This window comes from Pan troglodytes, chromosome 6 (genome assembly GCF_028858775.2).
Source record: "Pan troglodytes isolate AG18354 chromosome 6, NHGRI_mPanTro3-v2.0_pri, whole genome shotgun sequence".
NCBI classification, from domain to species: Eukaryota; Metazoa; Chordata; class Mammalia; order Primates; family Hominidae; genus Pan; species Pan troglodytes.
Window position 1 is genome coordinate 156,802,105 of NC_072404.2, and position 27,109 is coordinate 156,829,213.

Here is a 27,109-nt window from a genome sequence, read left to right on the forward strand (position 1 = left end):
ATGGACAAAGGGAGCCTCCCTCTGCTGGGGAGTCAAGAGGCCTCACAGGGGAGCTAATGGTTGAGGCTGAAGCAGGAATGCCCCGTTCTTCTCATTGCCCCTCGAAGGGCTTTCAATGTCCATCTATCAAAGGAAACTGCTCCTAGACCTAGAACTGGCAACTTTTCAGAAGCAGTATGCCAAGTCTTTATTTATTCATTCTAGTTTAGGATTTCACATGTCATTAATAGATTTCCATTTTTATATATCCCTATGTAACTAAACTCTGTTGTGAATGAAGCAAAAAATCCCTTTTATCTAAAAAAAAAAAAAGCTTAAGCAGCTTTACATACAGTTAAAATGTAAATCTAGTATGATATTTGACCCTCCAATTTGGGCCCTGGGTAATAGGGAATGTCAAGAGCTGTGTCCTTGCCATTGCCACCCTAGCAAAACCTAAGAATCTCTTCTTGAAGTTTCTGCCACACTCCCAGGCACAATTTATTTAAAATAATAATTAATATAATTACCCCTCTGGCTCAGCTCTTAACATTTTCAGATAAGTTCGATCAAAATCACATTTCCCAAAAGCCTCTGGCTCACGGCTTTTTATAGCCCCTGAGTTAGCATGGCTAAGGGAAGTGGGGCAGCCATTCTCTTCTCACCTTGGCATTCCATCTAGACCCCATGTCATAAAGTAGGAAACTTCTCTCCTCTCTTTAGGAGGATGCAGACTCCAGCTTTTAAGGCCTTACAGAGAAGTGACTGCCTTCTCTGATGGTGACATTGGTGGGAGAGAAAGCCAAGCACGTGGGGCCCAGTACCCTTTGGGTCCCCTCCCCTTGCTCACGTCTCCATGTGGTCAGCCTTCCTGGGGTCAGGGCCCAAGACCCAGGCCAGCTTCAGGAGGCCACTTTGGGGACCTTTCTTCCTTTCCTCCTCTCCTCTCCTCTCCTCTCTCTCCTCTCTCTCCTCTCTCTCTTCTCCCTCCTCTCCTTCCTCTCCTTCCTTTCCTTTCCTTTCCTCACCCACCAATATGAGTCAACACTTCTGGGTTAGTGTATCTGCTCTACAGATTCAAACGTTCCCTCCTAAAATGTAAACCTGGAGAGAAAGTATTGGGGATCTTGACTGTGGCCATGGGACAATGGAACAAGCCACAGTTGCCACTGTAGACTTGTCAGTAACAGAGCTGGTATATTTCTCCTCATCTGCCTCCTTTCTGTGGTTCTTTTCTCATTAGAGTTTGAATTCAGAAGGGTGCGGAAGATGAGTGAATAATTCTCATTCCTCGAATAAACCCCCGAGAGGAAAGTAGAGCTAAAAGGGCTGCCAGGTAGAGACCCATTCCCAAGGCAGAGGGCTTGGGGGAGGGCCTGAAGGGAGAAGAGGACATTCCTGATGGGCTGAAGTCCATGCTGAGCTCCTTTGGGCCCTCTTCTGACCACCAGCTTCTTCTGTCCACTGGTTTAGTCCCTGACCTGTTGAGAAGCTACAGGGATTCTCATTGAAAGAGATTTAGTGCTCTGATCTTGATTCATTTCCTTTCGTGACCTCTCTATCCTAATCCTTATAGAAAACTCGTGTCCCTTCAGAAGGAGTCACCCTTCTACCTGACACAAATAATGTGTGAAGTTGTATACAGGTTGTGATAGGCTTCCCTAGTTCTATGAAGTAGTCAGATTTTACCAACTCAGCCTGAGTCTGAAGGGCCCTCAGAACCTCCTTGGGGCCACATCGGATAATGATAAGCCCTCTTCTTCCAATCTCACCAGCTAGTTGATGAATCTTATTTAAACACCACTGTGTGTAGGGTCCTACTGGAGAAGAAGAGAGATTCTCTGCTTATATTAATTTCAGTGCAACTGGAGAGACAATCATACAGGTGTACATGAAATTGCTGTGATGAGAGGCAACTTAAAAAGTGGCTAAAGCATGGGTTTGAATCCTGGCTGTAGTATTTACTGTGTGGCCTCAGGCAAATTATTTAACCTCTCTGTGCCTCATTTTCCTCATCTAAACCTTACAATGTTGCTTCGAGGATTAAAAGAGTTAACATTTGTAAAGCTCTTGGAACAATGTCTATCATATTATAAACATTACATGCAAATGATTTATCCATATAAAGCTATGTATGCATTCAGTGACCCAGTGGTGGGGTGACAGCCTGCAAAATTCACTTGGGTTTAGGTTTTCATCTCAGAGAAAGGCTAGGGCCAAGCTGATAAATGTGCTGGGCATATGGAAACATAGCCAAACCAGGTGGCAGGCTTGCCTGATCTTTTGGCTACCACCCCAAGCTTCTCCCTCTACTAATTAACATGGCATTGGCTTGAATCAGATAGGGCAGAAGCCAGAGAGATTTCATTCAGGACACAATTTATTCCAGACACTTAAACAGCTGGGGCCCAATCCTTCCATGCTTAGAATCAAGGCAGTTTAGAGCTGAGCCTCATATGCACATTGATGTCAAATAATGACATCTAATGGTCTCATCCACCACCCCTTCTGTGCATGTCAGGAGGTGAGAAGCAGTATCCTCTCTCCAGATAGTTCATGTTTGACAAAATAAGTGACAGCTAGTCCTAGAGCAAGTCAGAGAGAATAGCACCTTCTTACCCCAATATCTAGAGTCATAGGATCATTTAGATGAAAAAGAAGGACCATAGAGATCTGGTCCTACCCCTGTATTTTATGGCTAAAGGGATCATGATCCAGAGAGATGAAGTGATTTGACCACTTATGGGCAAGAATGGGACCAGATTCTTGGTAGTGTACACTTTCCACAAAACCACACCCTTGTATGTTGTAGCTCCCCTACCAGGAAGCTGGTACAGGCTGTCCTGATGTACCCCCTGGTCAAGAGAACCTTATGACTACCAAAACAGGAATTCAAATGCAATGATAGATCTGTGTGTCCTGGGCCTCATGCCAGCCCTGGGGGAGTGATGCAGCTTTCTTTGCAAAAGCCTTGCATGGTACCTAGAAGATGAATGGCCAGAGCAACCAGGAAGATGCAGTGTCAGAAAAGGTCTGCAGGAAGTTCTGTATTATTGTCAGTCTTGTTCCCAGCAAGAAACCCAGGGCAAGGTTTCCCTCTGCCCTACAGATTCTCCAAGTTTGCTCCATGGACCATTGTCATTCACCAGAAAGAGTTGGCTAGAAGAAGGTGAGAGAAGAAAAGCAGGGGCAGGAAGATGGCACGCTCTAAGTGGCTTCACTCTTGGAAGCACACTAATCACAGCTTGAGGATGCTCCTTACTGCACAGCTGTAGGTGCCACTCTCAGTTTAGTTAAGAAGCCAGTTGGATCCCACTAACTCTCAGCTCTGAACCAAGGCCCAGATGGATAAGAAGCTGCAAAGATTCACTTGGAAAGAATATGGATGGTGCACTCTTAATTTGTTTCCTTTCCAGAACTGTCCTTCCCATCCTATATAGAAAGCTCATAGCAGATCTTCACAACTTTTCATTTCACGGGGAGCATGAAATATCCAAGGCCAGGTGGGCCAAGTGGAGGGGGCTAGAGGTTACTTCCCCTGGAGTATTGTTTTTTTTAATGAAAGCAGTGGAAGCAAGTGGAATGGATGGTTCTCAGATGTTTCTGCAGCCAAATAATTTGAGGCTTTACAGCAAAATCAAATGTTTGCACTGTCACATGCTTTGAGACCTTCAGCAAATTATTTAGCTTGGGATGACTATGTCAATTACATAATTTATTTGCTGTATATATCCTAATATACCCACATATAAAGAGGTGTATATATGTAATTTTCATAGGCATATATATGTATGTATGTGTGTATACATGTGTAGATCTGTATAATCTCACAGCAACCCCAAGAGATACAGAAGATACAGAAACTGAGGCCGAACTTAATTCAGCCTATGCCTGAATTAATCACTGTGACTACAGAATGGCTTCCTCATAAGAAAGAATAGTGGTGATGTTTTAACCAAAGGAAGAAAGAAGGAGTGTATGCTATGTAGATTAAAACTAATAAAAATGCCACTCTCACAGTCATTTAATAAGAAAGTGTGGGGTAACCATCAATGGCAGCTCTATATTCCAGAGAAGCCAGGGTCAGAACCTCTGTAGCACTTACAAAAGGTCCCCAACTTGGATATTTACTGCAGGATTCTTTGTAATACTGAAAAATATGCAACTGTGCAAACATCCATCAGTGTGGAGGAATGGTAAACTTGGTACATGCATGCAGTGTAACATATTTTGTGGTTAAGATTTTGATATATAGGCATGGAATGTTATCAAAAGCACATTAAGTGGTCAAAGCCAGGTACAGAAGAGTAGGTATGATTTTATAGGTATAAAACTTACAAAAATGTATAAGAACAGAAAGAAAAATGGAAAGAGTACACACCACACTGTTGGCAGTGTTGGTTGAAAGTGATGGGAAAGTCAAGTAGGAAGAAGGACAGTATCTATTTGAGTCATGTATCCCTTTCTAGATGGATGGTGACCTTTTCTCTCAACTTTTTATTACTTTTTGTTTGTTTGTTGTTTATTGTTTGAGATGAAATCTCACTCTGTAGCCCAGGCTGGAGTGCAGTGGTGTGATCTCAGCTCACTGCAACCTTCGTCTCCTGGGTTCAAGCAATTATCCTGCCTCAGCCTCCTGAGTAGCTGGGATTACAGGTGCGTGCCACCACACCCGGCTGATTTTGTATTTTTTAGTAGAGACTGGTTGAGATATGAGCCTAACAAGCTTCTTCACAGACCCACCAATGTCATCATGTACCCCCACTGGAGGCTGTAAACTCTTAGATCTAGGAGATAAGTTCCATTACCAAGGAGGATCTGTCTCAGAAGTGTATCTTGAGATCCTTCCAAGTTCCATGCTTCTGGTTCTGACAAAGCCCACAGAATGAAGGGTCCTGAGTAAGCACTTCCTCTGTTCTCTGTTGAGAGCAATTGCTCCCCAGAGTAGCATTTACAAACCTGGGGTGGGATTGAAGGAGAATGGAGTGGGTGATGGAGATGAAAACAGGAAACATTTTTTTTTTGTCCTTGAGAACAATTTTTCTTCAATCTCACTTAAAGCTTTCCATTTCTAATATTATACCTTACATGTAGAAAGCAATTTTAACTCTTCACATTCATTATTATGGCTCTTCAAAATAATCCTGCAGAGAGGGTATTATTCTGATGCTGAAGTCCTGCAAAAAAAGAAAACTGCTTTCCAAAATCCAAGGTGTCCATTGAAACACAAGGTGTGTACATGCATGGGTGCATGCACCTGTGCGCGCACACACACACACACATACACACAAACACAGCAATATAATGCACAAACACCTCAGCAATCACATAACAATTTAAGAAAGGGGAATGAGGGGACAAGGCATAGTGTGTTTACTTCATTCTCCTTTAGATTTCAATGTTTTTTTGGTTTGTTTGTTTGTTTGTTTTTTGAGACAGAGTTTCACTCTTATCGCCCAGGCTTGCGTGCAATGGCATGATCTCGGCTCACTGCAACCTCCACCTCCGGGGTTCAAGCGATTCTCCTGCCTCAGCCTCCCGAGTAGCTGGGATTACAGGCATGCGCCACCACTCCTGGCTAATTTTGTATTTTTAGTAGAGACAAGGTTTCTTCTTGTTGGTCAGGCTGGTCTCGAACTCCCAACTTCAGGTGATCCACCGCCTCGGCCTCCCAAAGTGCTGGGATTACAGGTGTGAGCCACCACGCCCGGCCAATGTTCATATTTTTAGTTATAAGCTGCACAGCCTAGAAATCCCATTTGTCCAAGTGATAAGGATTGAATGCTCAGTGCTGTGTGTGATACCAAAGGAGACACCACCATGCCAGTTCTTGAGAAATTCACAGGCTGGCTGAGCACAAGCTCAAACAGAGGATAGGAGGTGCAATTAATTGGTAGCTTGCTGTTTCGGACCATAAAAATTTTACAGATTCAGAAAAAGTGTGGATAATCTCGTGCTAGGCATACTTGGGGAAGATGTCTTGGGAGATTCAGGACTAGGATTAGACCATAATGGGTAATTTCAAAGACTGTGTAGACCGCATGGAGGATGAGAATTTCAGACTCCGGTCCAGGAGACAGGACAATGGCACTTTGACCTTAGTAAATTCCCGTTGTAATGAAACCCTTTGAACACGCTGCCAATGTCCCCTTCCATTTGCTCAGTCCTTGGGATGGCTTCAGAAGTTTGTAAAGGCTCTAGCTTCAGTGTAGAGTCTCCCAGGGCCACTGATCTTGTGATCCAATCTAAACTTACACCCAAAAGAACAAATGGATTGAAGGGAGCCGAGTGGGAGTGAGCATAATTACCTGGGTGAGGGAGAATAGATGGAGAAAAAAAAAAAAAAAGAATACAAGATGCCTAACAGGTATTATTTTCTGTGGCTATGTTAGATGCATGTTCTGGCTAGAGGATGGCCACAAGGTCTGGCCACACAGATATTCTTATTTCATCCTGTGTTGCAAAGTAATATTAATAAGCCAATTATTGTATATTCACCTATTGTATTACTTTGTCAGGGATGCTATGACAAAATACCACAGATCAGGTGGCTAAAACATTACAAATTAATTTTCTTACAGTTCCGGAATCCAGAAGTCCAATCTCAAGGTGCCAACAGGGTTGTTTCCTCTGAAGCCTCTCTCCTTTGACTTGCAGATGGCCTCCCTCTTCGGCCTCTGCACAAGGCCGTCCCTCTGCGTGTGCACGCACCTGGTGTCTCTTTGTATGTCCCAAGCTCCTCCTCTTATAAGGACACCTGTCAAATTTGATTAGGGCCCACCCTAATGGCCTCATTTTAATTATCTCTTTAAGAGCCCAATCTCCAAATATAGTCACATATGAAATACTAGGGGTTAGGGTTTCAACATATGAATTTTTCAAGGGCAAAATTCCTGTGTTTCCATGGCCATCCGTAGATGTGTAAAAACCAAGGGAGAAGACTCCAGGTTCTAGGATAGGAATCTGGATGTATTCTCTTTGGAAATGAGGCCAGCCTCTATGGATGGACCAGTCCCTGTAGTCGCTTGAGTTGGGATGCTGTTTTGCTGTGGAAAGCTCACACCTGGGTGCAGAGCAGCCGTGTCGTGTATAGACACAGCCTCAGGAACACAAACCCTGCTTGCCCCAGAGGCTTGACTCCCGAGTTCCACTCCTGGCAGAGTCCTCCTGGAGTCTTTGCACAGCTTGCAGAATGATCAGTGATTTTTGCCTCAACTCAGAGCCCCATCCCACTCAGCATGTTCTCTTTCTGAACACATCCACCCTCCCCTGCCTCATCCCGACAAATCCCTAAGGCGCCTTTGATGTAAAACCCTGTGACCTGCCTGTTGAGTGCTGATGATGCAATCGTGTATAATTCAACAGTAATTTATATTCCGTGCAGGTCTGAACAAAGCTGTAAAATGCTCTCGAGAGCTAAATGCGGCTGAAGCGTTTAATCTAAGCAAAGGCAGGGTTTTGTATCATCTACTTCCCAGGACGGATGTGCCACTGTTGAAGGAGGAGGCCCTCTCCTTCTGTTTGCTGATTTGGTTCTTGTTGGTTTTAAAGATTGGAGAGGGAATAGAGGGAGGTGTCTCATGGAGGACTTGGCTGCTTCTTCTCTGACCTCCCTGATACACAGCCACGTGGGTGTTTCTTCAGAGCTTGCCTTGCAGCGACCTGTAGGGCTCCAGTCAGAACACAGGCCCTCTCTCCACATAGCAACAAGAGAGGAAGCCAGGACTGGGGATCCGCAGACACCGTTCCTCATTCCTGGGAGCAGAAAATGTCACACAGATGGATATCTGGATCTAGAAACCTGTAGAAATTGTGCACCAGTGAAGTTGTGGGCATAACTTGGTCACATAAGGATTAGATATTTGGGCAAATGCCTGTGCACACAATGTGTAACTGCCCTGAATCTCTGTGAGAAGCCTCGTGAGGGCCTCAGTTTCCTAGGAGACGGCTTCTTGAATTAGTAAGAGCATTTCTGCTGCCTAGCCTGAGGCCTCAATTTTGATGCTATTTCTCCACAGGGTCCATTGCTGTGTCATGACTGCCGTGGCTTCTCTGAGAATCCCTAAGCGGAGTGGAAACACATGTTCTAGCCTCCCCTTTCTGTGTAGGCTAATCCAGCAACAAGCACACAGGAAGCACTGCCTTGTCCACCTTATACACCTGCAATTAGCACTCAGAGTGAGCTGAGCAGGGAGTTGGCTCCATAACTCTGCATATCAACTCAGAAATATTTTGGTCATTAACCTTTAAGGTGATACTGGGAAAGAGCCAATATTGAGTTGGCTGACTAATTGTTTGTTCCCTGGTGACATTTCAGGGTGGCAAAAATTAGCTGCTCCCCAACAACGCTATCCCTACCTGGCACTTCTAACATTAGCGACACATTCCAGGGATCCAAGTTTCTGTTTCCTCTGGCTACCACGTGGTGCTTTCTAACTTTCAAGCAGGGATTCACTGATGTCATCACTACAACACTACCCATTGGCCCCAGAGCAGAAAGCGGGACTGTGAGGAAACAGCAGAGAGGGTGGCCATTTGGACTCTCTTAGCCCAGGACTTTCTAGTTTTAGGGCTGAAAGTCCCATGTTCCAGGCACCATCCTCCCTCAAATTGCAGGCAAACTGGAATGGTTAGTCATCCTACTAGGGAAGCAAGACTTTGAAGGAATAAAACAAGTCAGGAACTTACGGAAATTTGGGCTTATGGAGGTAGCACTAAAAATTTGTGTGTGGCCAGGGAACACCTTGAATATACCGTGCCCCTGGGGATGGGGTGTAGAAAGAAAGAAATAATCACATGAACCAGTCGTGGGAGTTCAAGTCAGAGGAGGGGAGGATGTTGCCAGCGAGGACGTGTGATGTGGGGAGAGAGGAGAGCTGGGAACTGCAGGGCTGGAAAGACCAGTGGAGGGTGGGAAGGACTGAGGGGGAAGCCTGGAGCCAGGGCAGCTTGGAAACCGAGGAAAGAGATAGCCAAGCAGGAGGAAGGTGTCAGGTAGCCAAAAAACTAAAATTAGCAAGAAAACCAGAAGCTAATATTTGGCAACCAGAGAAATATTAATGAGGGATGGCAGCAATGTGAATGTGAAAGAGACGGAGGAGGCAGCTATGTTTGGTGCTGGGACAAGGAGTGGGCAATCTGGGCATGAAAGTGGCTTCCTCTCTTTCACCTTCACAGTGTGAAGGGGTCCTGGGGGAGCAGCAGGTCCAGAGCACCGAGACTATCCTCCCCTCTTCCAGCCAGGTGTTGACAAGGGCTCAGAGATGGGAGTTGCAAGGTGATGTTGTGGATGTGATTCCTGAAAGAGCTTCAGGAGGGGACAGTCATCAAAGGAAGCGTGTGTGTCTACATAGCCCATTCCCCACCTCGGCCATGCCTTCCCACTCACAGGTGTTTACAGACGGGGACACTGGAGCTCAAGGGTCTGCAGGGTGCTGCTGCTTATGTGTCAGCAGGTCTTAACAGCACAGCTCTCGGCCTGCAGCTACTTGGGGTGGTGCCATCCCTTCTTCTAAGTGGACTCCTGAACTCTGAGCCAATGCCAGTGAGAGTCCTGGCACAGAAACGGTAATTCGTTTTCGTTTCTCATTCCAACCAGCTGCGACTGGCTGGCTCCAGCTAGCTGCCTGGAGGACTGGGTTGAGCAGGAGTCTGAGGTCCCTTCCAGAACCAGCAGGAAGAGGGTTGAGATCAATTTGCTGTTTCTGCCAACGGCATGGCCTTGCCACCCACAGAGCAGCCACTGGACTTTGCCATCCAAAGGACAGTTCCTCCAATGACATACCTTAGCTCCCCTTGCAGATGGACAAAGCCGGTGATTTTCAAAAATGTTTATGTCACTGGAATTCTGTCTTCCAATGAAATTTCACATGGAAACAGATCAAATCAAAGCTATTCTGGCCAAATAGAAGAGAGGGTTGGGAGTCTCTTCTACTTCCTGCCTTCCTTCCCAGTGGCAGCTCCTGAGCTGCCGCCATGGATCAGGGTTTGAAAACCACTGGGGGAGATGCTACTTCCGAAGAAGTCCAGGGACAGTCTGAGAGAATGACATTTGAACTGAGATCTGAGCAGAGCTGGAAGAAGGCCCTTCTGGGCATGGGAACAGCCAGTGCAAACAAAGTCCCTGAGGTAGGGCAACCTTCACTGGCTTGAGACAGAATGCTCTCTAGTGTGGCCAGAGTGTAGGGATGGTGGGAGTCAGGGTGATAAACGAGGTTGGCTAGGTAGGCGGGATGCACTCAGGTAAGGAAAGACGCGCAGGATACAGGAATAGAGGCATTTGGATTGTGTTCTGAGTGTGATAGAAGCTATTGGAGGGTTTTAAGCAGCAGAGAATCATAATCTGATTAATTTTTTTAAATACCACTGGCTACTCTTTGAGGGCAAAAGTAGAAGGCAGGACTCCAGTGATCTGTTACAGCGGTCTGTGTGAGAAATGATGGAAGCATGACTCAGAGGGTAGCAGCGAGCCTTTCAGAAGTTAGAGGCATAGTAAGTGTTGTCTGCGAGCATGCCGTCTTACTGCAGGCACAGAGCCCTAGGACAATGGGGCACTGAGATGAAAGGAGGGGACCTTTGGGGACCCCTTTCTGTTTACTGTCTGCAGAAACCCTGTCCCTCCTTCAAGACTCTACTCCTGTGGGAAACCCTCCCCGACCCAGCATTGTCGTCTGTATCAGAGTATAACTCTTACCAGTTGCTACTGGTTATTTATGACTCACGCTCTTCCTAGAGACTACTAGACTTGGGAGGGAACCTTACAGTCCTCTACTCCAGCTCCCTGATTTTACAGATCAGGGACCCACCATTCAGGGCTGATAACAAACTCAGGTCTCTTCCACCTCAGTCTGATACTATTTTCACTTCATCTTCAACTTTTCATTTATGCATGTCTCATATCTCTGCCTAGAGTATAAGCTTTTTTAAAAAGCTTTTTATTTTAGATTCATTAAAGATTAATTCTTATTTTAGATTAATTAAAGATTCTTAAGGGCAGGGATCATGTCTTATTCTTACTTTGATGTCCCTAGCATGTATCATAAAGCTTGACCCAAACATAGAAGTTCAACAAATATTTGCTGATTTGCTGTTCTGCATACTAGGGCGCCCACAGCCACAGGAATGTCTCCCTCCTTCCCCATCATCACAGTTACTATGCCACCAATGCCCCCTCCCCAAGACCTGACATTACTTACCACCAGCCACCAGTCCTACTGTCATGACTGCCCTGGCCAGGGTTATGCCTGGCACTGCTTACAGCCAGTGTGTGGAGCACGCAGCAGAACCCAGCTCCCAAAGGAAGGGTTGGGGGCAGAGTTTTTTCATGTTGTTGTTACACCACGACTACAGTTAGTATTGGAGTCTGAATGGGATTAGGCCCAAACCCCAATTCATAGTGGGCGTTACTAAGAAGATATGACTATGCATTACTATTTATTCTAGTTCTTGGATCCTCACTTATGTATCAATAAATGCTCATGTGAAATACAATGAAGACTTAGCCCCAGAGGCCATGGTCTGCTCCTGCTGGGGAGAGCAGGACTTTTATCTTTCCCATAGAGGGGACGCATACGGACTCTTTTCTGAGTAGAAGCCCCCTCATCTGCATCAGTAGCTCTCCCCAGGCTTGTGCCACTTGCACAAGGGACTGCTGAACTTTGGGTAATGGAGGAGGTTGCAGTTCCCATGCTGTAATTAGACATCTTTTAATTAGACATCTTTTCCAGCAGAGCCATTTAAAATATTTTCCTAGAGGACCTGCCCCCTAACCTCAGCCAGTCAATGGGGAGGAGTTTTGAATGCCACACTCCCCAGTTTGCCACCAAACCACAGGCAGAGAGTTGTGTTCATCACACTAGACAGAAATCTGTGTCAGTCAGGGTCCTTGCCCATATGTCTCCCCTTTGTCCCCCTCTGTACGGGATTCAATCAATGTTTGTCAAAGCATATCATTACGTAAACTGTCAGAATACGGTGCTGAGTAGGAATGGCACCGCGTTATTCATTCAGTCCCTTTATCGAGGATCTACTATGCACCTACATTTATCTATTTCTAATTATTAGTACACATTTTCAAATTTGAACTTCTATGTGGAGAGGTACATAAAAATATAAATTATTGGCTGGGTGTGGTGGCTCACATTTATAATCCTTATAAGCCCAGCACTTTGGGAGGCCAAGGTGCCTGGATTGCTTGAGCCTAGGAATTCGAGGCCAGCCTGGGCAACATGGTGAAACCCTGTCTCTACAAAAAATTTAAAAATTAGCTGGGCATGGTGGCATGCAGCTGTAGTTCCAGCTACTAGGGAGGCTGAGGTGGGAAGATCGCTTGAGCCCTGGAGGCAGAGGTTGCAGTGAGCTATGATTGCACCACTGCACTCTAGTCTGGGCAAGAGAAGAGAACCTGTCTCAAAAAATGTATATATTAAAAACATATAAATCCTTGCTCATAACAGAAAACAGTAGCATATATGGAAATTAATCAAACCTCTTCCAACTCTTCCCTCTTTGACACATGGAATTTCGAAGCAAGTTGTATCACTGGTCTACTTTAAGGGCCATCTCAAGTGGGAGACATAAAGGTGTTTTCCCATCTGTGGGAATATTGACAAGAGCTAACAGAAAGAATTTCAAAAGGTTCCACAGCCACAGAGCAACCAACAGGAAGTGAAGGCAGGAAGATTCCTCATCAACTCTATTAGTATAGCAGAACAGCAAGATGAATGTTATGAAGAAGTTGAGTCATTTTCTACTGGTACTTAGGTCCACCCGGACCTTATCCCTTCACTCCCCATTCATCAGCCACATCCTTTGTGTCTTGCCTGCCCTGCTGTGGAATATGCCATGAGAATCATGTATATCCAGCTTCATCAGCTACTGTCAGCTTGGGAAGACCACAGTTTCCTTGAGGTTGACCTCCTGTCTCAGAACAAATCACTGGACTTCACCAGCATAGCATGGCTTTTGATAAGAAGAAATTTCTCCATTTCTTTAAGTATCCTCTGTAGAAATAGTTTATATAAAGTCCTTGGGTGACCTCAATCCCATCCACAGCTTCAATTTATGAGATGATGACTCAGACCACATTTCTGGCTCAGAACTTTCTATCAGGCTCCAGATCCATGTTTCCAAATGCCTTGAACATCCCAAGGGTGGCTTGAACTTGAACTCACCTCACTGCCCCCCCTTTCTGTCCTAAATCTAAATTTTAGTAAATTATAGCATTACATATCCAATGATAGGTTCACAAACCAGCAATTGGAAGCATCCACAGTAGGTGAGGCACGAGCAGGCTGGCTTTGGTCTGCTGGAATCTGGTTTATTTGAAACTAATGCCAAGACACAGCTTCCTCTTATTCTCCCACCCCAGGCAATTGCTCTTGCCTTGGCTGTGTCCTGCAGGCTGCCTCATTCTCCTCTCCTGCCCCTGCTTCCACCCACCTGGAATCACTTCTCCAGGTCATACAAAGCACCTTTGCCCCACACAAGGATTCAAGCAGGCTGACCAACAGAAGTCATCTTGAGGAACTTGTAAAAACTATAGATTCCCATGCTCTTACCCAAGACCCTCTGATTCAGGGAGTCTAGGTTGAGACCTAATCCACCCTGGGGGCCATCAGAGAATTCAGTCTGAGCCCTAGTGCACAACATGAAAAAAACTATGATGTTCTGTAACTCCCACAAGTTTGGAGTACTGTTCTCACAAGCATTGATGGCACTACACACACACATCACACACATGCACAAATGCATCCACACACATGTACAAATACAAATGCATACATGTGTGACACAAATGCATTTTAGTCATACTGTCACTGTGCCCAGGTCACCTTCAGTTGTTTCTACAAATAATCATTGAGTAAACAATCATCTACTAAGCCATTCGGAGCTCCCAGCTCTGCTCCCACCTTGCCAGACTTGCCCCTTCCCCCGATGACCACGGCAACCTCCTAACTGGTCTCCCTACCTCTGGGCTGCCCTCTACACTTCTGACTTAGTGGTCTTTGGAAATGCAGATTGAAGTCACCAAAGTGCCTTGACCCCACATAAAGGTCAAACTTCTCAGCTCTGAAAACAGTGCTTGCCCAGTATCTGGGGCTTCATTTGGTCTGCCCTCCGACAGCCGCTCCTCAATGCGCCCTCACCACAGACATCTTCATATCTAAATCTCACACATGTCCATACCTAAATATTTGTCCCCAGGTGGGATTATTTTCTTAAAGTGAAATTACTAGGACGAAGGTGTGAGTATTTTAAAAATCACCTTTCTGCAAGGAAACACCAGCTTACACTCCCCCTGGAGTCTATGGGATTGTCTATTTTACTGCCCCCTTACTAGTTTTGGAGATGATCTTTCAAAAAAAAAAAAAAGCAAAACAACAATAAAATAAAGTGTTGCTGATTTGATAGATTATCATTATGCTTTTAATTTTCAATTCTTTGGTTATTGGTAAAATTGACCATTTTTCACATGTACAATCCATTTGTATTTCTTCCTCTGGATCTGGGCTTTGGCCGATTAAGTTTTATCTTTCTCCAGTAAAAACTTGTTTCAAATCCTATAGCTCCAAAGTGTGGTCATTGAGCCAGCAGCATCAGCATGCCCCAAGAACTTCTTCAGGATGCAACTTCTCAGGCCCCCACCCCAGATCTCCTGAACCAGAAACTGTGGGTGTGGGGCTCAGCGATCTGCTTTGAGTCCTCCAAAACTACAAACTGCCCTAACCCATGCCGAGTGAGAGAGAAGGCATCTGGAACCTAGGTGTGAAATAAGGGAAACCCATGAAGTGACCCACTTTGCCTGGCACCAGTTGTGAACAGTACAGTGGATGAGACTGCAAGCTCTGGAACTAGCCTGCCTGAGTTTGTAACCTGACTCTGCCAGTTACTAGCTGTGTGATCTTAGGCAAATGACTTAAGCTCTCTGGGCATCAATGTCCTCATCAGTAAAATGGGGATAATATAACCCACATCTTAGAGTTGTTTTATGAATTAAGGTTTTAGTACATGCCACATACTTAGTGAGGCAGTGTCACTGTCTGGGGTAATTATCCGACATTTGTCATTCTCACGCCAGGGAACTCGAGGACACAGACACACAAGAAGTGGGTTTAGGACCGGAGGTTTAATAGACAAAAGAAAGAGAAAGGAGAATAGCTCTCTCTCTTGCAGAGAGAGAAGGGTGCCCAAGTGGGACTTCCAGTCTGTGGCGAAGTGCATAGGGTTTTATAAACCCGCTTGAGGTGGTGGCTTCTGATACATAGGGCTCAAAGATTGGTTGAACCAGGTGTGACATTTACATAGGGCACGAAGAAGCTGGCCACCCCATCCTAATCTTTTCATTATGCAAACGGATTTTCTACCTGGCAGGCACCATCTTGTTTCCTCCTTACTCTTCATGTGGTTGACAAAGAAAAGGGAAGATGCAGCCACCATCTTGAACATGCCTAGCCCCCAGGCAGCCTCTTCCTATTGGCACAGCTGCCAATATGCACCCATGCAAGCTTCCAGCTTGCTTATCTATGTCTGCAGCGCTCAATTTTACAGGCTGCTCATTTGCTCAAAGAAATGATTTGGGGGTTGCTTTTTATTAAAAGGAAAACCTTACCGAGGACTTCTTTACCCTCACTATCTGCCTAAATAATTCATTTTTAACCACTGTATCATTAGAACAGTTCCTAGCACATAGCACTTAATACTTATTTTAGGGTCAACGGTGGCCATTTAAATTATCACGAGCTCGTGAGCCTCATTCTTCCACTCTATATTTTCTTCCTTGTCTTCCAGGAAGCTTCTGGAAAAAATTAGGCTAGATCTTAAAGAAACAAGGCTCAATCTTAAAGAAACTTGGCTGTTAGAAAGCGAGAGTTTTAATAATAAATATAAAATTGAATGCACCTCCTTTTGTTCCTTCCCTATAATAATGCTTTTCCTTTTTCTTCCTTCCATTGACCCAGCCCAGCCTTCCCAAACTATACATCCTTCTTCTGCTCATTGCTCTCATATCAGTGGTTACATAAAGAACAGAAAACACGGCAAATACAGAGGAAAGTTATTGAATTCATTTTAGGCACACCAAAAACTTGTTGTATTAGTTTAAAATGGGTTTATAATTCTAAACCATTTTATATCATTCTACCTCTTGTAGCAGTTTTCTTATTAGAGACTGATGTAAGTAATGTTTTTAAGAGGACGCCCCATCATCAATAAGTTTGTGAAATTCGGCATAAAGTAGGGTAGATGAGTTACCTTAATATTAATGTGGATGATGCGTGTTCACGGGTGAGAAGTCATGAGCAGGATTCTCCGTCTTTTGACTCTGCCTCCCACTTTGTAAAGGATCTCATAGCGTTAGCATTCCAGAGAGAACACTTTGGGAAATGTCTTATAGGAAAAAGGAAAATATTTCCAGGTTTTGGAAGAATTGTTGGTGAACAGATTAAAGGAAAACCTAATACTGTATGAGTAAGTTGTTATGTATAAGAAAGAGAAAAGATTGTTTTTCTCTTTAAAGAAGTAGCAAACAGTAGGTGTTTTCCATGTCTCCAAAGAAATACAATGAATTTAAAATACTTTAGGAAAATGAACTGAATGCTCTTCTGCTCACTCTACCCCACACAAAATGCTCACGAGATATCTATTTAGCATCTTCCCAAAGGAGAGACTTCCCGAGTGTGTCCAAGACTGGGCCATTATTGGAGAGTGATGAAGTGATGATCCTTTAATACTATTCTCTGCTCCATGAATATTTCCAGATATTGACCTTGGTGATAACCTGCTCTTACCTAGACTTCCCAGTTTTCCTACTCAAGAAAATTGAAAATGTAATAATATTAACTTTTCTCTTTCTCTCTCCCGCTCCTCTCCCCTTTCCTTCTCCATTTCCCCATCCGGTGTCTTTTCCCTTGTCCTCCAGGAACCTTCTGCATCATTTCACTGTGCACCTGTGTGGCCGGGATCAACTTTGAGCTGTCACGCTACCCACGCTACCTGTACGGACTCCCTGATGACATCAGCCATGGCTATGGCTGGTCCATGTTCTGTGCATGGGGGGGCCTGGGCCTCACACTCATCTCGGGATTCTTCTGTACCTTAGCCCCTTCTGTTCAACCTGTCCCGAGGACCAACTACCCTAAATCCAGACCCGAGAATGGGACAGTGTGCTAAAAAACAAACCCATACATACATATATATATATAAATATATATATATATAATATACATATATAAAACAAAACTAAACTAAATCAAGATGATGCCAGTGCCAAGGTAGAGTTGAGTTGGCTCAGGCACCTGCATCTCGCCGGACTTTGTGTTGCCTCATCTCTGAGATGGGGAAAGTTTTTCCATCCTGTGGCTCTTCCATCAGTTCTTGACTTTTGGCTTCCTGGTCTCTTGAAGACAGAGCAAACACCACCACTTGCGACCGCGTCTTGATCCCCATCACTGGTGAGGATGGGGTGGTGAAGGGACAGTGGAAGGGGTCTGAGGCAGCACAGATGTAGAGAAGGAAGTGCCACCCACTGGGTCAACGGGAGAGGACGCCACCCCTAACCAGTCATATCACAGGGTAACAAAGCCCTTAGTTCCTAGAATGTAACCAAATTATTGAGGCCATTTTCAGAATCACTTCTTCTCCTGCTCTTCCTGTTCGGACTTCCTTCCCAGCCCACCAGCAACACACAAGGAGTGGAAGAGAAAACAAACTGAGAAGGACGTTTTCTCTTTGCTGCCAAACTTTTGGACCATGTTTCATAGGTGGGAAGGGAAGAGAACATGCTGAGAGGCAAGATCTGCATCAATGAAAGGACGCTTCGGTGGATGCTCAGACAACCCAGTCTTACCTTCCAGCTGCCTTACACCCAGTGAAACAAGAGGCCACCCTGTCCCCAGCCGCACCTGCACTCCCTGGGCAGACTGGAGCCTTGGAGTCATGCTGTGATGTGTGTGTGTGGGTGTGCGTGCATGTGTACTTTGGGCGGTTTCCTTTTTTTCTTTTCTACCTTTTAATTGGAAATACTGCATTATGACTGTTGTCTCTCTTATCACTGTAGTGGTTTCATGGCCCCAGATAGAGGCCCAGAGACCTAGAAATTGTCATGAGGGACAGGCCTATAAGGGTGCCAATTCTGCAGCTACAGATCCCTGGAGTGGTGTGTGCGTGCGTGCGTGTGTGTGTGTGTGTGTGTGTGTGTGTGTGGTGGATGTTTCTTGAGCGTGGGGTTTTATTGTTTGTGTTGTGTTTTTTTAAATTGTTTCTGGTATAGCTGAAATTTCCAGAGGGCAGAACCAAGAACAAAGCCACTGGGCCAGAGGACCCCCGTGGTTCTCCACATTACAGCTCTGGGACTCTGCACGATTTAGTCCTCTAATTTTGGAAGTTCAAGACACAGCTGGGCACATAAGCCATGAGAGAAGAGGGGGAACACACGGTTCAGGAGAGAGAAGAAATGTTGCTCTGGTTGCTGTTGTACAAGAACATAAACCAACAAGACCTTCACTCCCCATTATAGAAGCTGTCCTTTGTCACTGGACATCTCCCCTTTCCCTAGGGGTGACCTCTGTACAAACGAAAGGAAGTGGGTCACATGCAGAGAGAGCACCTCCATTTCCCATGGGCTCAAGTTTGTATGATATTGTGTAAATTAATGCAGAACTCTTGACTCTTTCCATCCTCTTCCTTTCCCTCTTGATATTCAAGGCCATGAATCCCAAAATAACAGTCTTAGTGGCTAGCACCCAAACAGAGGTGGAATAAATCCACCCCAGTGTCTCGGGCTCATTTGAGCAAATTAGCACTGCAGGTGCTGGCAAGCAAAGTCAGCCAGAGAGTTGTGAACGCTGTAGGGGTGGGAGTCTGCTGGAGTGGGCTGGAGCCGCTCATAGTCATCTCAGTGAGCCTGCTGGTGCCCAGCAGCCCTGGGGAGGCCAGGTGAGAATCCCTGAGCTGGTGTAGCCATGGTCAACTGTGTAGCAGAGAATCCCATTGTTTCATAAACAAATATGCTTTGGGAGCTTTGCCAGGCACTCAGCAGCCTTCCTTCCACTGCTGTGTGATCTGTTTCATTTACACGTCTTCCAACCCATCTTCCTACCACTCTCCTCCTTTTCTCACCTACTAACCACTTACCTTCTCTCTCTTCTATCTTCCACCCTCATCTGCTCCTTTGAACTGCGTGTGTGTAATTCATATCTGGATATGATATGACATCTGATGTGCATGAATGGGGTTGAATGTGGATCTCTCTGTATGTGTATCTCTCTGGTGCATTTTGTGTACGTTTGTGTCAGTACGCATCTGCACACAGGTGTGGGTGCACTACTCAAGACTTCCTTACTGGGGACTCTGGTCAGCTTCTGCAAAAGGTCTCATGTGTGAGTTCCCTGTGTGTGGGTGTGCTGGGCGATAGGGTAAGGTGTGCAACGGGAAAAGTTGTTAGCTTCCAGTTGGGGTTCTAAGGATTATTTTTAAAACAAAGGATTTATTCTATGAGAAGGGAAATAATTTTCAGGAAAACCCAGTTTTTCAATTGGGCATTTTATTTCTAATTTTCTTTGAAAAGTTAGATTTCTCCCTTAAGGGGAAGGGCATACTTGGGCTTAAGGAAAAGTGAAGAAAAGTATCTCAGATTGAGAGGCCTTTTGTCTTCCTTCCAAGTGTCCTGAAGGGGCTCTGCCAAGGAAGGGACAGACAGGTGTTCACGAGCATCCATTTGGGGGAGAGGGCTTGTCTATGACCATACTGAAATTCCAGCTTTTTTCCAGTTGCAGGAGAGAGGGGAAAAATTCTAAATGGGGAAATTTGCTATGAACCATTTAAACTTTTTGTGAGTAATCATGTTTGAGGATGCTGGCTCACAGACCTATCATTATTTATATCCTCTTTTTAAAAAAAATCCCATACTTTCAATGAATAGATTATCTGCTCTATCCAATTATTGTCTTTGTGACAGACATTTAGCAAAGCTTACTGCATCCCTTTGAAACCTTGAGAGTTCCTAAAATGTTAGAAAGCTCCCAGGAAAGATGTAAACAACCTGGGCTCAACTCACCAGCCCAGAGCAGGGGCTTTGAGTGACTTCTTTGATAGCGGGGCCAGATAAGTACGAACACACTTTGGGATCTGATCCTGCTGGGAAGCAAAAGACGCCCAGCCACATGACCAGGATAGAGGCCCCTTTCAGACGGCAAGTCCTGGCCAATGGGAGGACTTCTCAGGTGACCTTGATCCCTCTAGCATAAGGGCTTGACCACAGATTAAAACATGTGACTCCAACCAGTTACGGAAGCTTTCTGGCTGTGAGGTAGCTGAGGGAGATGAGGAGGAGGAAGAGAGGAGCCTTGACTTGTGAGGCTCTGTAGGTCAGACTCTGCTAACTCCAAATCAAAGTGGAACCCAACCTTATGAGGGCATTTAGGGTCAATGACCTCACTAAAGTCACCAGCCGCAACCCCAGGTCAAGTTCAAACTTCTTACTGGCATATGAACATGTATGTGCTTTGAGCTCCATGCAAGTCAACCTTGAGCCTGGGGCCCATTGCAACTTTTATTTCCTTCCCTACTCTACTACCTTGAGATTCAGGAAAGTGAGGTATTCTACCTAGAGAGAGGTCCCATATCTTTTTCTCCTTATTTTGGGAGTTACGGTTTCTTCTTCTGTTTCCGTTTCCTCTCTCTCTACTCACTCCTACTTTCCTCCTGCATCAACTTTGGTCAATTAACATAGACAAGTGATTCATCTGTAGAGAGGCTCCTAGACTCCAAGCAGCCCCCTTCCTTGTTCATTGTGGCTGTAGGTTTTATAAGGAGGTCTGTGGCTCCCTGGCATCAAAATATGAAAAATAAAATCTGTGCCTGTTCCAGCTTCAATCCTCCTCCAAGCCTTAGCTTTTCAACAACCCTACCCTTTCAACTTCAGGGATCATGGAGTCACAGAGACTGGACAACTCCTCCAAATCTAGACAAAGACTTTCTTAAGCGCCCTGAGCCCAGGTGCATATCTTCCCATCAGGGATGAGTGGTCCCACCTAGCAATGCTTGCCTCTCCTGTGACAAGAGGGTAGGATATCCCAGGACTCTGAGACTGGGCCCTATATCTCAATATTCATCCACACTCATGATGAGATGCCGGAAATGAATGCACTGTGTGTAGCTGTCTTGATTTAGTGGGAGGATGTGCTGCTTAGGTCTCCAAAGATGCCCACCTGGGTCAAATTCAGAATAATGAACTCAGGTACATCACCCAGAGGCATTTAGAATGGACTCTCTCTTCACCTGGATTATGTGCTGAGTGTTAAGTGATTTTTCAAATATCTGGGGGAAGGAGTGGGAAGAGATACACTCTGGTCATCCTTTGGTGTGGTTTGTGGGGGATACTTGGTTGATTCTTGTAGTTAAAGTGAAGTTGCTTTTCTGAAAATGTTCCCTGTCTTCAGGGGACTTACCCATCCCAGGGGACACATCCATCCCAGGGGACACAGCCAGCCCTTTCCAGGGAAATACGATGTTTCTGAGTGAGAGGTGATTTCAGTGCAGATAGAAAGAGCTGGTGCACACCAGCAGGGTTGCCTTCCATGCCATCTTCCAGCTGGTGTGGGATAGACTAAGGGGGCAGATTTTTAAGAACCCCACCAGAGTTGACATACACACGTGATTCTCGTGTCTGTCTCTCAAAGTTCTCAATGTCTGGGGCTGTGTTTGCCCTCTTTTCATTGATGCTGCCATGATGCAAAATGTTTCTTAAACATTATTCCTGGTTCTTAGAATATGTGATTACTGAGTATTGGATTTCTTTCCTGAATAATAACTGCTCATTGTAGAAAATAAGAAAAATAAAATACAAAAAAGACTACAAGATTTTTCATAATCCAGTCACTCTGAGGCATCTACTGCGGGCCCAATCCAAATGGTCATGACCTCAAAACTTCCCCAATGAGTGCTTGTCTCTGGGTTGGCAGCTGGGGCCATGTGAGCAGTGTACACCACAGAACCACACTGGTCTGCGATGAGTTGACCCTGTGTTCCTGGCAGCAAGAGTGCAGGGCCCTGAGCCCCCAGAGATAGCAAAGAGGCCTAAAAGTTTAATGCCAGACCTTAGGGGCAGGATGGAGCAGGGCTAAAAGATGTCTCTTTGGGCCTGTCTGCCTGCTTTCCTTCCTTCCTTTTCTTTCCTTTTTTTTTGGTCAGTTGCCATCTCAATCTAATCATAGATGTAAGAATGCGGAAGCCAGAGTAACTCACTCATTAAGCTACACTTGTGTAACAGTTACTGTAAATTTCACTACAGCTCTGCACTGAAATGATTTGTGACTCTGGGCACTGTGTCTTCTCCATACTTGAACTTCCTCATCTACAAAATGAGGATAAGTGATAACACCTTACCTCATGGTATATTAAGGGTGACAAAGAAATTGCAAAGTGATTTGCAAACATGAAGTATCATATGAGTTATGTATGTTCTAATTATCCCTCAGAAGACCCCCCGCTGGAATGGAATTCTCACATCAAGTGTCTGTGCCTCGCTGCTGAAGGATAACCCAGAGTGCAAGGTCATCTGTGTTGCTGAACAGGGCTGGACCTGTCGCACTTAAGCACACTTAAAGGATTCTTTTCTTCATTCAGGTCCCCCAGATAAATTGGCTCCTTATTTTTCTTTACCTATTCCTAGACTTCCTTTTGTCTAGAGCCAGTTTTGCGAAGGGCACTTTTATCCATCTCAGTTATTCCCAGAGGTGACAGAATGAGTAAACCATATGGGGCAAATAGCATATATGAGCTAAACCAGTTAACTGTTAACCAAGGCACATGGTCAATGCCTTAGTATTTTTTTTTTAATTCTCCTAACGTTATTTCTAGCTGTACATTCCCAAAAGGAATGGGTGGAAGCAAATCAGATTCTGAAAGGTTTCAATGATCTTTCAAGTTTAGGATGAGACCAAGTCTCAAGGAGCTGGGATCTTCTTTCTCTTGTCAGTTGCTGAAGCCAGTAGCTTCGTCAAAAACATATGAATTCATATAAGGAAGCCCTTTAGATGGTACATTCACTAAGATGTGTCTGGGTGTGATCCTGTTTGGGAAAAACAGAATCCTAGGTTCTAAACAAGAAAAGAACGCCCTTCCCAAAGGGTCCGCACACTTTCTGCTTTGCAGCGGATCAAGTGTCCTTGTGAGGGTGAGACTTCCTTCAAGGGAAGGGAAGCCATTGCTCTCTCTGTAGATAGAGCCCAGCTGGTAACGGGGGAGCCACCCAACTGCAGGGGGGTGTATGTTCAGGTGTGAAAAACAGAAAACTGGGTCTGAACATGAAGAGTTGCACAGCAGTAGTTCGAAGAAGCTGGCATCTCTTTGGCAAACACCAACCTCAGCAAATGCAACTCCTACACTTCATTCCCAAGGACCAGGTGTTGCTCCTTAAGGAACTCTGTATCCCTCTCTCCTCTCCAGAACCCCATTCCTCCCACTGGCTGAGCTTTTCCTTTCCTTTCCGGGTCACCCATAGACCCTCTCCATCTGTACCAGTGCGTCTGTGTTGTGAGCGTGACGAAGCCTTTCCTGTGAAGAGCTTTCACGAACTCATTCTCATACTCCTTCCCCATTTCCACCCATGGTGTGACTGTTTTGCTATTCAAGACTATCTGTAAAAATGTACAAATAAAAGTGAAAACTGAAAATAAAGGGGAGGGAGATTGAGATTAAACAAATGCAATGATGTAGCCCTTAGTTTTCTGAGGACTTCTGTGGACGGTCCTAAAATCCTGAGTTAGGGTGGGATCTGAAGGGAGGGATACCATTGACACAGGAGGTTTTTTTCTGGTTGTTTCTCTCACAGTCATCAGTGTCTGCTTAGAACTCTCTGTTCTAAAGGTTTTTCCCTGTAAAGTAGAATGCACTTCCCCCAAAATAAAAGTAAATCAGCAATGTTTGAAGGGTCATGGCAAGGGTCATGACAAAGACCTGACTCTGGGGTGGCATGAGTGGCCCTGTCACCGGCTCACTCAGGGCCTTGGGGGAGTCTCATTACCTCACCTTGTCTCCACGTCTTCTCAGCCAAATGGGGATCAGGGGCTTCCAGGGCTCTGGGGGTGCGCAGTCCCCTTGTGTATTTTGCTGCTATTTCTAGAGAGACTTTGAGCCCTTGCTAGTGCGTGCTTACTGCGTGGAGGTAAATTAGGAGACGTTTTCTCTCTGCTACTCCTGGCCTCTGCTTTCGCCCCTCAGAAAGTGACCTTGAGCTAGCAGCCAGTTTGCACTCAGAGTCCAGAGCCTTCTATCTACCTTTTCATTCTCAGATTCCTTTTCCCACCCACTTTGACGATCTCATTTTACTATCAGTCTCTACTGACTGAGCTTTGCTGCACTGGGCTGGGGTAGGAGAAAGAGCATCCAAGGAGATGATGTGTGAATTGCTTTGTAATTTATGACTCACCATATAAATGTGGCTTGCAGTGTCAGAAGCAGGGAGTCTGGCCAAGGGTTGCTACCAAATAAGACTGAAGATGGTGGAGGCAGTGGTGGCGTGGAGGCAGTAGGCAGAAGATGTGGGTTGGGAGCAGAGGTAAGATGAACGGAGCTTTGGGAAGGACAGATGGCAGAAGCACCAGAAAATCCTCAGCAAGGCAGCAGAGAAGGATCCTCAAAGCAGTAACCCTGAAGTAATAGGAAGTAGGAAAGAGGAGCAGGGATTAGGTAAATCTGCAGCATAAACAGCTGTCTCCCTGCAGGACTGGGAAGACCAGCTGCCCCAGAGAGGGGGGGCATGTCGAGCTTGGCCAGTGACCCAACCCATGATTAGAGGCACCTTCAATCCCAACTTTCCTCTCCTCTGCTGGGTCACAGTGATGGAGCCAGCTTCAGGAAGGTAGTATAGACCAGCGTCATCCAATGGAACCATGATCCAAGCCACATATGCAATTTAAAATATTCTAGTAGCCACATTTTTTAAAGTCCAAAGAAACAGCTAAAATCAGTGAAATTAATTTTTAGACTACATTTTAACCTAACATGTCAAAAATAGTATCACTTCAGCATGGAATCAATATAAAAATTACTGGGATATTTTACATTCTTTTTTCCAAATGAAGTCTTCAAAATCCAATGTGATTTTCCTCTTAGAAAACATCTCAGTCTGGCCTATCCCTATTTCCAGTGTTCAATAGCCACACCTGACTACTGGTTGCTGTATAGGACAGCACGGACTTAGGTTCTTCATTAGGAGACTGATGGGGGGGTCCTTCCTGGTGGGTCACTCACTGCCATAGCTCTTGTCATAGCTGATGAAGGCAGGAGTGAGTCTTATTGTGTTGGCCTAGAGTAGAAAGCACAGAGCTATGTCGAGGCTGCTGTCTCAGCCTCTGGAAGTTCTGCTTCACCTGCTTAGTAAGAGGAGATGACCACTCCTGTGGACTGCATGTCCCATCTGCCCCCAGAGGGTGTCGGCGCTGCCCCAGTCATGTCCCTGATGACCTGTCCAAGTCCTAGAGGCCAAAGCAGGTCATATTCTTCAGCTGCAGGAATGTCAGCTACTGCCTCCCACCCCTTAACCTGATCCCCTTATCATATAGTGGGGAAGGGGCAGGCAGGCCTTCTGTCAAGAACAAAGATCTCTACAACATTTCGTCACCTGGGCCAGTCACCTGCTAATATCATCTCACCAATATTTGGAGCTGTTTTCTGAATCCCTTAATTTTCTTAAATATTTATCTTAAAGTCAAATGCTAAAAAGGAGATACCCTGGGAAGGGCAGTGGCCACAGGCAGACTGGGTCTCCTAGGAGGTGGTGGTGTTGGTGACAAGTTCTACTTGGACTGGGACTCAACCCACCATTGCCTACCTCTCTTCCCTGCCTGGAGACCTTCCTTAGGATTGAAGAAACCTCTTTTGTTTGTGAAAAAGATAGGTATCGAGATCTTAATGGAGAGAACAGAATAAAATGCAAGGAGCCAACCCCTGGGTATTCTCAAAGCATTTCAACGGTCAGTATAACAAGGTTTGATTGATTTAAAATATAACATTCTGAGCCCTGTGTTACTGAGCAAAAATGAGCTGATTTGGTGAGTATGTTTTATATATGGTCATTAGACAGGGACCATAACTGACAAAACTCTCAAACGCCTGGAGTGTTTATGGCCCACCAGATTATTGCTCAGTCCATATAAATTTATTTACCTTTATTTTAATTTGCATAGTGCTTTCTGATTGGTCAGACAAGGAGTGGTGTGTACCGCAGGATTCTAACAACGCCTCTGCCCTTGGAGGTAGCAATTCCTGTGGTTATTGGTGCTAAAATAAGATAAAATATTATGTTAATTTGTTCTGATATGATGTGAATAAATGTGTTGTTTAATCTTAACAAGAATGCTACATCTTATCAGATCTATTGTACTGTCTGTTCCTTCTCATAATTAATTAATTACAGGAAAGGCGATTCAAACCAGATCTTGAAACTATTGTGATATTCTGAGAGGTAAATTTAACAGGGAAGTGGGAGGGCGGATGAAAAGGGAAATTGCCAGGTTCCTGTGACTTTGAAAGGACTGAGGAAGCAGAGAGCATTTGGGGACTTCACTGAAACTGACTGCATCTTGCAATTTTCTTTTTCGAATTGGCAGAAATATTGTATTTCCATCGATTGAAGAAAAACAAGTGTCTGGTAATTAATTAAATGACTTGTTCATGGAAAAAATAAAAATAAATAATCTGTCAGTTGTGGAATGTAAACTGATTAAACAATTAAATAAAGAAGATTATGTTGTGTGTTTTAAAGGATTGTGTCTGCTTAGGGGTAGGGAGCAAGATGGGGGTGGGTGGAGGCTGCAGTGTTTGATGGTGAAGGGTATTTTTCCCTCAGGTTCTGTATAGAAAAAAAGTCAATTATTATGTAGATAACCAGCTGAAAACTTGAATCCAGAAGAAAATAGATAGCAAACATTTCAATCACGTGAAGGCCAAAGGTACATGCTTTGCACATTGGGTGGAAGGAGAAAACATGGAGAGGGATTCAGAAGAGAAAAAGAGGGAAACTGTTGTTCTTTTTTTCCTATTACTGGCATTAATAACTCTTTTTAAAAGACTTTATGAGATGCTGGAATGACTAATTACATTCTAACCCCTCAACCTGTTTCCCAGTTCC

General features: G+C 44.9%; 1 protein-coding gene across 1 annotated transcript in view; it reads left to right on the forward strand.

The window, feature by feature from the left end:
• The window catches only part of TMEM178B (transmembrane protein 178B), a 407,211-nt gene extending 380,469 nt beyond the window's left edge, over positions 1–26,742 (forward strand). The window contains exon 4 of the mRNA XM_527984.9: positions 16,898–26,742. Coding sequence (XP_527984.2) covers positions 16,898–17,148 — 251 coding nt within the window. The 3' untranslated portion in view covers positions 17,149–26,742. The remainder of the gene's footprint in view (positions 1–16,897) is intronic.
• The last annotated feature ends 367 nt before the right edge of the window (positions 26,743–27,109 follow it).